The 11,819-nt window shown below is 38.0% G+C and overlaps 1 protein-coding gene across 6 annotated transcripts in view; it reads right to left on the bottom strand.

Moving 5' to 3' along the window:
• The window catches only part of LOC107732329 (drebrin-like), an 84,381-nt gene extending 72,954 nt beyond the window's left edge, over positions 1-11,427 (bottom strand). For all 6 annotated transcript variants that reach the window (XM_016543613.1, XM_016543612.1, XM_016543617.1 and 3 more), the window contains exon 1: positions 11,256-11,427. In XM_016543613.1, coding sequence (XP_016399099.1) covers positions 11,256-11,338 — 83 coding nt within the window. In that variant the 5' untranslated portion in view covers positions 11,339-11,427. The remainder of the gene's footprint in view (positions 1-11,255) is intronic.
• Positions 11,428-11,819: the final 392 nt, after the last annotated feature.

An 11,819-nucleotide genomic window follows, 5' to 3' on the forward strand; every position in this document is an offset into this window, starting at 1 on the left:
GAACAGTATTTACAGCAAGAAATCTTGCACAGACCAATCGTTTCGTGTCTTAAGACTTCAATGTATTGTCAAGAGCCGCAGGGTTTAATTTGGTTTTGTCTGTGTATGCTTTTTTTGACTCTCAAAGCCGTGGAGCCCCTTGACTGCCATTATATGACTGACAGACTGCAACGGTTTGAGTTAAAAATCTTTGTTTGTGTTCTACTGAAGAAACAAAGTCACCTACATCTTGGATGCCCTGGGGGTAAGCAGATAAACATCATATTTTCATTTTTGGGTGAACTATCCCTATAAATCCCCTATATCAACTGACTGGTAAGCAAACTCCTCTCGTTGCAGGATTCAGAATTAATCACAGCGAATGTCATTGTGGATGAGAGCGAGGCTAAGCACACAGCCAGATGGACTTCACAGGGGCACTTGGAGCTCACTGCGACGCCAGCCTCCACTTGTAACTGCACAAAACTAACTACACAGTGCACAGAGCTGTTCACATCAACATATCTGACACTTTAAATTAGAAATCTGTGCATGTGTTAAATAACAATGTGTCTCATTCACTAACTGCGCGTACATATGCATTTTTGTGTGTAATACTTGTTGTATAATAATGATTCACCAATAAATTAGCACTTCTAAATTTAGGACAAAACACTGAGGCAAAAATCAGACTCCCAGTGGCATTGGAAATGTGAAAAATGTAAAGCCAAAATATTTATTTTTAGACTGCTATTAGAAATTGAAAAACTAAGTGACTCTATAATAAGTCTTATTTATTGCAGAGTTAGATAAATGATTATAGATTGGCGTTACAGCTCAGTTTGGTTCAATAATTGAGCTGGTTTAAAGAATGCCACAATTGGCTTTACTTAAAGATTCATATTCATGAGGTTGTGCCTTTACAGTATATGGTTTGGGCGTGTATTATAAGCATAAGCATGCGCTTAGAATAATCTGCTTTCATTATCAGAACGAGGGTAAGAACAAATTGTATGCGTGTTTGTAGCTTTTCACATCAGAACCACACATAAACAAGCAACTAATACACAATTATTAATGAACAATTTCTCCAACTGAATATATAGGTATGTTGATTCAAGACTATTATCATTAACAAAACTATTACAAAGATGACTACAAAAGACAGAGAGCAGGGAAAATATTTTCATTGTGTGTTATAGGTGGAATTTGTATTATAACGGATGAAAATTCATACTTACATATAATTTTTTTTTTTTTGAAAAGCACTAAAACTAGTCATTTTCTAAAGATACAAAATGAAATAAAGAAAACAAAATAAAATGAACTACAACTAAACTGAAACTAAAAAAATCTAAATGCATAGCACGATTAAGATAAAAATCCAGTGAAATTTCAAAGCTATTCTATGTACTACAGTATAATGACATTATAGTATGGCCACCTGCATTAGAAATTAAAATATGAGTATTTAAAGATTTTGGCAGATATCTTCACAACTCTAAACATGCAAAAACATCATTTTCATAAAAATATCAGTGTATGTTTAAAACGACAGGGCGAGTACGGCTTTTACTAAATTTGTCTCTCATTTGCTCTATGAACGGGCTCCGCCGTAGGAAACGTCTTCAAAGATAAAGGCTCCTCACGATGGCATTCGGATTCAAAGCCCACCTCTCCTCCCCTGTCTCAGATAGTTCTGAGCTTTCAACCGACACCCACGCTAAACAAATCATTTCCCATAAATCCCTGAGCCTCATCCACTAACATGAGCCTGGTCCCTGTCAGAGACATAAATATACATTTTCAAAAAGGATTAGAGAACATTTTTCAGCACAGATTTCAACTGTTGCCATTACGACCGACTCTCTGCTTAAAATAAGATATTCTAAAATAGAATCCAGGGTGGAAAACAAAAAAAAATTCCCTGAAAAAAAAAATGAATACACTCAAATCGAATACTGAGTGAGATGAGAACTGACTATTTCTGAAAGAGAAAGAAATTCATGGTGGTGCTCTACATGGAACATCATGGAACATACGTTGTGTTATTAGACCACTGTGCTTTGCAAAGTACTATAGAACTCAGTATGCATTTCATATCTCACATTCAGTCCACAAAAGTTCTCACTCAATCGGATAATTTCCAGAAATGTCACAGACACTTGACATTCTAAGAGAGGAAAAACGAGCTTTAACTGATGCAGATGGTTATTGAGACTCCCCATTGAGAGCCTATAGCGAGATGAATGACCCTGAATGAAGAACAACTCTAAAAATAGATCCAATCTCAGTAATGCAATGATGTCCACTTATAGGTGCTACAAGTGAACCTATGGAGCCAATTTAGTAATGTAGCTCGCTTTCTTGACAATTTCCCACAACTTGTCTGATGCTTGACAGTTATTAGTTTTAGTCCTTAAAATGTTTTTTTTTAATGGAAAAACAATGACGCACAAGATGTATTTTTATAATTTGAGCAAAGAGTGTAATTTTGTAGAGATCAAACACTAATCAACACCTTCAAGACATTCAGTAAGCAAGTGATAATGTACAGTCAGTCAGTCATTATCACAAAACATGCGAAACGGGGGTCCTTAAAGGTAGGGTATGTAATTTTTCAAAAACACTTAAGAAAACTGATTCGGGCCAAATAGCAAAACAAACTTGTAGCCAATCAGCAATAAGAGGCGTGTCTACTCGTGATGTGGAGGAGAGAGCTTTCAGTGCATGGGACAGACATTAGCCGAGCCGAGCGACAGAAAGATAGAGATGGCGGATAAAAAACAAAAGAGGAAAACGTCTGCGGAACGATAAGGCAAGAAGTAGGACCCGTGTAAATATCGGATCAGCTTTCCAGAGCTGGAGAGAACTCAAGGAGCGGAGAGGCCTGCGATAGGACGCCGAGGTTGCTTTGTTTCTTCTCAATAGGTGAGTAACACCGTGTCTACAACAGCTAAAGTCTGCCTACACCGGACGCGATCAAACGACCGTTGAAAACCATTTGAAATCGGTGTCAGCACGTCATAAATAGAACCCGGCAGCAGCTTTCTGTCGGGGATTTGTTGCGCCGCGCCGCTCACGTCCGATGTAGACACGGTGTAACATTGGTTTTGCTTTGTTTCACAGAACTAATCGTTGCCTGGGTTGCGTACGTATATGTAGGGCGGAGCTATCAAAATAGGGGCAAGACCCTTTTGGGGTAGAGGCGTGTTTGTTTTGGTGATTTCAAATATCAACATTGGCTACCAGAAATCGCTTACCCTGCCTTTAATGGGTTTATTTTTGCAATTATGACAACTAGACTGTACATTATCTCACTTACTACAAGTTTGCTTAACAAATAAATAAATGAAAATTGAGTTCAAATAATTTTACTGCGAAGTGTGAAAAGTGAGCATAAAGTGAGGCATGAAACTATCAATGCTGTGTTTTTCAATGCTCTCACTGAGAGAACTTTTCCATAGACTAAAAAAAAGATTTATTTTCAGTTGACCAAACTTAAGTGACCCAAAAACTGCCAAATCGGCTCTTCTGTTACATAATCTGAGCAAATTGTGCCCATGTCCATTTGAATAGAGAGGATGTTTATGCTATTTCGCTAGTCTACTTCTAAGAGGTGTGGCCAATGAAGCACTTATATTGCCCTGAATAAAAGTTTGTTTTAAATCTTGCAAGTTAAAGGGTTAGTTCACCCAAAAATTAGGCTGTGTTTTACTCACCCCAGATCCATCCTAGGTGTATATGACTTTCTTCTTTCAGACGAATCCAGTCGGGAGTTATATTAAAAATGGTCTTTGATCTTTCAAGCTGTTTAATGCCACTCAGAGGGTGTTGCATGCATCAGTCCAAAAGTTAAATAAAAAGCACCCATCCATTAAAAAAAAAGCGTATGAGCCTAATTTTCATTTTTGGGTGAACTAACCCTTTAATTCCCTAAACTTGTACATGCTTGACTGTTTAATAAGAGAATGGCCTCATTTCAAGTAAAAAATGCAAGATACAAAAAATTGCATCTGTACATCCACTTAGACCTCCTTAGAGAAGTAAACTACTTGGGGAGATTGTTTTAACAAGGCTGAGAGAAATGTTTGAACAATTGGTTACTTATTTCCAAGATCTATGTTCTGTCAACTGCTTTAGTTGAAGAATTACAGATTAAACAGAGAAGTGAACCATCACAAATATTCAGCAATACACGTTGGTCTAAAATTAGACCAACTAACAAAATTGAAATGAATGGACAGACAGACCAATGTCGAAAGACAAAGAGCTTTTTGATGTGGGGAAGGGGTAGCTGTTAGCAGAGGGAAACTAGGAAATTTATTTTAGCTGAAGAGTTTCCTGATGGGAAGTTCCATCAGGTCAGAACCCAGTGGGATCTCACTCTCTGAAAGCTCATTTTTGTCTAATGAAATTTTGGATAAATCTTCCTTTGTTAATATTGATTTGCTGGTCTGAAGGCCTTTTGGAGCTTGCAAGCATTTTGGGTTGAACCTTTTCAGTAGAAAATTTATCACCAGTAGATATATTTCAAGCGTTTAGTTTATTGGTGCATCCAAAGCACATTAGTGGAGTTGTTCTCATACAAGTATGATCTCATGGTTCTGTCTATCGTTCTGTCCAGATGTAAAAGTGCTGTGTCAGCATATTCATCCTAATCACTGTTTACTGGTTTCTCAATGATGCAGTTAATCCAATGAAAGAGCACTTCCAAAGAAGGTACTGCCAGATGTTCAGCCCCATCACAAGGAAGAACATCTGAGAAGAATCGCTCACATCAACTCAGGCCTTTCATAAACATTGTCTGAACAAAATTTGCTGTTATGTCCAGGGAAAAAATCCTTTTATGGAACTTTATGGCCATTAATGTTCTGCAGTGTAGAAGTTTAAACACCTTGAGAAACAATATGACATGACATTATTTTAGTACGATTTTTAAATATAAACATTAAAAATACAGGAGCCAGACCTGACTAACTGATAATAACATTATTTGCCATAATTTCTATTGATTAGTTGTTGAAGTCCTAGTTATAGCTTTGACTTTTATAGATGTTTATTTCTTGACAAAGTAATTAGCATTTTCTAAAATAAATAAATAAACAGTAAAAATTTGAATGTTCAATTCTCCTTACCAGCTCCTAAAATTTGGACACACAAACAACTTGAGAACTTTGTGGACTGGATCTTATCACAATTGGGATGTAGACATGTTTGCACTTCTGTAATGTCAAGGGGTCAAGAGCCAGGCAAGGGGCCGTCTTTGTTATTAAGATATGCCACTCACAAGGCGAGCTGAAGGAAAAATAGACAGCCATGATCTGAATCAGCTGCCTTTCACAGACAGAGAAGCCAAGAGAGAAGCCAAAGTATCATCTACCCACACAGCACACCACTATGTCTGCAAAGTGATAACACTGCATGTACTTTCTTCAATTACACTGCAGTCAGGCTGCATTTCTTTCAGTGTGCATCACAACCGAACTGTTACTCTTACTAGCCTTTCTAAAGAGTACGGCTACGTTAAAGATCAGTTTTCAATCTAATCAAACATTTTTTAAGAGGAAACCACATGTGACTCATATATCCTTCCCGTCCAATGGCCATTTGCTTGTCGATTAAAGAGACATGAGTAGTTGGAAATATAGTGACATCACAGCATTAGGTGTGAAAGATACTATACATAAAAACTTACATCATGCATTACATTCCAAAATGTTTGTTACACAAAAATATGTGCAGCATTCTCAACATTGCCACAATGGGCATTGTAATGGTTATCAGCGTAAATTTGTCTTCTTTTACATTTTTAAAAACTACTGTTATGGTGGAGCGATAGTTTGATGAGAATCTGTTGAGTAAGCTAATGTCAGTTTACAGCAGCTAACCAAATAATAACACATACGGTTTATTGACACAGGTATTTAAAAGTAGTTCTTGACCCTCTGAGTTAGGGCTGCGATATTTTCTTTCTGCGATATATATTGCGATGTGAAAAAAAAATCAGATGACTTCAATAGCTCTATTTGGAAAAAAATAATCAATGATTGGGGTGATTTTGTAGGCGAGTAAAGGAAATAAACATTGTGTTAAAGCTACAAAAGTGATTTATCTTTGTGTTTTGTTGTTTGATTAACGTTCATGACAGAGAAAGCAACAGGAACATTAAACTGCTGTGAACCAACATACTGTTACACATCCATTTTCTTTCTCAATAGTTTACCTTCACCTAAACCATAAGCATCTGTGTTTACAAGAATACTTGCAGAGCACAGTATTTCAGGCACAAATAGACGCGGAAGTGAACTGAATTCGGTGTTCACGTGCATCTGCGTGGCTCTCACTGTCTACACCGGACGCAAAGCGGCGCGACGCGACAAAATACTATAGAACCCATTTTAATCAGTGATGCTGTGTGACTGACTTGTGTTTACAAGGATACTTGCAGAGCACAGTATTTCAGGCACAAATAGACGCAGAAGTGAACAGAAATCAGTGTTCACGTGCATCTGCGTTGCTCTTGTGTCTACACCGGACACGAGCGGCACAGTGCGATGCGACAAAATACAATAGAACCCATTATAATCAGTGATGCTGTGTGACTGACTACCACTGATCTATAATAGAGATTAAATATAGATCAGTGCTGACTACACTGAATACGGCGCGACATGACAAATCACCAACAGTAAACTGATGCCGCGTTCTATTTATGGGGTACTGACCCAAAGTTCAAATGATTGGCAACGTCGCTTTGTCGCGTCCAGTGTAGACAGACTTTGGGGCCGTTCACATGTCACACCTAAAAACGCGTGGGAAACGCCAGCCGCGCCGCTTTCTCCTTCTTTCCAAAGCGCTCGGGAGCTTGCGCTTTCATGGCGTCTGCCGTTGCTAAGTGACCGTGACCTGCGCTCTCCGCGACGACGCGGAAGTTTCAACAAAGGATAAACGAATTTCCAGCACTGAAAATCCCTTGCAGTAGCTCTGCTACTAAATTTATTTAAAATGGTTATCTCTGTACAGTTGTCGCGTCCGGTGTAGACACCATGTCTGTGTTTGAGCAAAGAAAACGATCAGTATAAATATAACGATCAGCATACTTAACATCGCACATCCTGCGATGTGACTATCGCGGATGCGCACATCGCGATATCGATGCTGAAACGATATATCGTGCAGCCCTATTCTGAGTATTAAGGTTTGCTACCACCAGACCAACGCAAGACATTACGTATATTCAACTAGACCTCAAGTCTCATGTGTAGCATCAAGAAGTTCAGTTTATTTTAGTAAAATGATTCATTTGCACATTCTCTTCATTTCATTGATTCCTTTTAAGCCATGTGTCTTATTATTGATGAGAAATATTTACTTACTGTAAATGCTGCTGTTTGTCACTATTTTTGATTTCTAGTTTGATTGCATTTGTTGTAAAATTAAGTTACATTTATTGTGGTCAGCCTAATTTGCACATTGTTATACAAAACATGAAATAAATGCTGGGTGTGGAATTAAATAATAGCATCTTCAATGTTCATCTTGAATTCTACAGTTATATCTATATTTTCAGTGTAGTTATCTACTTTTAGTCAACTACTTTTTAAAAAAGGGTAGCTTGACTAGTTGAACTACCGTACAGTTTTTTTTTAATTATATAAATATTCTGTGACTTATGAACATCATGCATTTAAAGCGCACGCAAAATGGCACAAACACAGAACATATTGTGTACAACATATTTTAGCATTACTAACTTCCTACATATTACTAACAATGCAATTTTGACACGGTGCAATTTATATTCATGTGCAACCAGAGCTGGGTAGTAACTCATTATGTGTAATCTGGATTATGTAATCAGATTCCAAAAATTAAGTACTTGTAATTAGATTATGAACAAATTCATTTTTATTTGAATTATCACTAAGTAGGTTATTTACCCATTACTGTGTCTTTGGAAGGCCTTTGTCACAAATTCACATTATTTCTTATGTACATGTAATGCAGGGATTCCCAAAATGTTTGATCATCTGAACCTCTTTCACATAATATATTTACTTGAAGTACCCCTTGAGATTGTAAAATCAGTATTTTAATAATGAAGTATCACATTGGCATGTTCATGGTTCTCTGACATTGGTTAACTACAATTTTTGTAAGTAATCTACCCATCTCTGTGTGCAACTTGTTTTCCAGTAAATATGGTACTTTAAATGTTGAGTAGCTTGTATCTTGGCAAGCTACAGCTGTAACGTAGCTTCCCCAGCACTGGTTCGGCAAGATAAATGACTTGATGTTTAAGATAGTGACCTGAAGCAGAAGGAATGCAGGCATCAGACTGTGGGACTCTAGAGAGATAAACTCCCTCCAGGTGAGGTTGAGGTCTGGACTTCACACCACACTTTTAGGGAAATGGTAACATTTTATAGAGTCTGGTAAAACTCTAAATTTCCAGTCATCTTTGTGGTTTCCCCGACATTTCTTGGCAGCCAAATGCAAACAGAAGAGTTGGGGCTCTCATGTGCTTTCTTTGTGCTCAGAAGACCTAAACAAAAACCAAAAAGGCTTGAGCTCAGCTGAAAGAGTAAATTTCTTCTAGCTGAAGAGGCAGTGGCTATATTTTGGAAATTGCAAATATTGCTGTCTGTTGCATTCGGAAAGAGACACAAGCTGCAGTGCACCAGTGTGACACGAAGACGTTGCTTCTAAAAAACATATTTGTGGAGTCATTTTTTTGGAAGATCAAACCACAAGGAAGAAAATCTACAAGATGAGATTTTATTTTCTAAAAACAACTATGGTAATACCACACGTGTCACCTCAGAGTTTCAGAAGAGCTCTCAATATAAGAAACTGTAGCTTACTGAGACACCAAAGTCTGCAAACAAAACATTTGATCCTTTACAGAATCATGGACATATGAAAAAGGCAATGACCCAACAGGAGGTAAGAAACCCTGGGAGAAACGTTTTTCCAGAATCCTAAGAAGCACTTAAAGAGCTGACATAAAGTGACTGATGACCAGAAGATACTCCACAAGCTTGTACATTATACATAATTATTCTTGAAGATATCATCAGGTCTGAGGATCACATATCCATATGCTTTCTTCATATCAGCAGCCTGAGCATTCTTTGCAACAATTCTTGTTTGATATTTGAGAGTGCTCTGATATCCAACTCTATCCCAACTGGCTTGGCGTCACCTTTCCTTGCCCAGCTTCAAAAGCCTGTCTTTCTAAAACCCTACGGCTCTCCAGTCCACACATCAAAATCCTTTTAAAAAAGGATGATAGCCCTCGGCCTATAAAGAACATCCTGGAACCCGTCCTCCAACCTTACACGTGCGCTCAAGACAATTAGATTTCCATGTCCGATGCTTTATCTATTCAGCTTTGAAGCCTACCCTGAGGTACTGTTGCCACTGAATGGTGGTAAGTAAAGTGTTGATGACCCTGTGGGCTTGACTTCATCCTTTAAACACAGAGTTTGCCTTGTGTTAAGGTTTTACAGATACAGAGGCTCAACAACGCAGCATTGGTTGCATTGTAACGCCACATGGATGAATACCAGGAAGAGGAATGTGAGTTAACTCAAACAAGGACAGCCGCACTCGGTGATAAGGTCAACTGTGTGGGTATAAAGACTATTATGAGTTTTGCTTACAGGAAAAAGGAGAGAGTTGTGTTTGTGTCTGGTATAGTCGTGTGGTTTCACGCACGTAGAACAGGAGCATTGTTTGGTCCAAAGTTTAAGGGTGAATATAGAGGAAGGCAGCTGTTTACAGAGGCTGAAAGTCTTTGTTGCCCTCACATCAAGCATGCATAAAGGGGCAACTCTGGGACATCAGTTTATTCAAAGCAATAATCATATAATCAAGCAAATTACAGTGTTGATGCAGAAAGCAAACATCTCGGTGAAAATGAAAGAATCTGAATCCTTCTGAAAAAAGTGATTGATTTTATGTCCAGATTTGTTCGTGAAATTGTACCGATTTATTTCTTGCACAATGACATTCAGCTCAAACAGTTGATATTCTTCAGATCTGGTATTTTTGCTAACTAAAGGAATGAGAATTTGAGAATAATTCTTTTGGATCATATGCTTGTCATCAGCATTCAACCAATATGGATTCAATTCAATGATAATTGTTAAGATTGTTATATTTATAAATTAAACAATTTAATAGGATAAATATTGCCAAGTTTCTTCTGATACAATACACACTGCAATACATACACTATCATATCAAAATTGGATTGAGATTCAAACTGTGATAGACTGCTTCTTCATTAATTAAACTTTTAAAATGGTATGAATGAACACATAAGATCCTGGAATAAAGATGCTGTGTGGAATAAAAGTACTATATATATTACTAAGTATCTATAAAAAAGCAAACATTTTTTTGAAAATAATCCAAACCAAACTTCTAGGCCGAGGTGCTGAATAAACAATGCTTTACCAATGATCCACAGTTTCATTTCAACACAAAGGGATCAGATACCTCACTATCCTGTACAGAGTACACAGCCACGAGGGCCATACAAAAGCATATACGCTGTACAAAGAGCTCAAACACTTTGAGACAGTAGTTCTTATAACAGAGGTACCATTTCCATTTAGTACAAAAGATAAAGATGAGAGTGCATAATAAAAGGATGACAGATTGACAGACAGCTCTTGCCTCGCCCATCCCTGTCCTGCCATGCAAATGGAAAGGAGCTCCAAGAGCCCTGATATACTTCAATCAATAGATATTTAAAATGGAAAGCTGCAAACATTGGGTTTGACATGATCATCTGGTCACAGTCTTCCAAATGGCAAATCACAAGTGTTATAGTAGACTCCCTTGAACTGAGCAAACAGTACAGAATCCCTTGCACAACTCTCTGGAGGTCAAAGCATGAACTGCAACCTACTGTAGATAGGAGTACAGCAAATACGCAAGAGAAAGATGCCAATAAATTACAAATGTGTAATTTTACGGTTAAAAAATGTATCAAAGCATGCACTATTAAAACGCAATTACCCCCCAACCCATCCAAGATTTAATAAAGGCGTATAAATCGATTTATCTTTTTTTTTTAAAGAAGAAAGAAAAAACAGGAATAGGTAGAACAAGAGATTCAGCATTCATCCCAGACGCATGCATCCCATTCTGTGCACCCATCCGCATACAGATATAATGCAAGTTTAATTCTTTTCTATGTAACACAGTAACACCATACTAAGATAAAGGAGTTTGTTTAAGTCTGGTTTTAGTTTTCTCACCAGTCGGTTGCCGACGTCTCGCTGATAACGTCCTGGTAGGCTGTTAAGAGGGCCAGTCTGTTCTTGCTGAGATTCACAGCCATGTTGCTGCCACTGCAATCATCCAGACCAGTGCAGCAGTGATGATGAGGAACGCGAGATTCACTGCGGAGCGCGAGAAGAGGAGGAGAGATGTTGCACGCCGAACAAAGAGACGCTGCTGCTGCTCTGCTGCGCTATGCTGCACGGTCCTAGCGCCCCAGCGTTCCGTGCGTTCTAACGTTCAAAACAGCTACAATGCAGCGCAAGTGGGTGAGATAAAAAAAAGCCAAACTGTTTAACAGGCAATCTTTAAAGGTGACATATCATGAAAATCGGACTTTTCCTGCTTTTAAGTGCTATAATCAGGTCCCCGGTGCATCTACCAACCAAGGAAACGTGAAAAGGATTAAAGGGGTCATATGATGTTGCTAAAAAGAACATTATTTGGTGTATTTGGTGTAATGAAATGTGTTTATGCGGTTTAAGGTAAAAAAAAAAAAAAACATTATTTTCCACATACTGTACATTATTGTTTCTCCTCTA

This window comes from Sinocyclocheilus rhinocerous, unplaced genomic scaffold (genome assembly GCF_001515625.1).
Source record: "Sinocyclocheilus rhinocerous isolate Xijiao unplaced genomic scaffold, SAMN03320098_v1.1 scaffold249, whole genome shotgun sequence".
Taxonomy (NCBI): Eukaryota; Metazoa; Chordata; class Actinopteri; order Cypriniformes; family Cyprinidae; genus Sinocyclocheilus; species Sinocyclocheilus rhinocerous.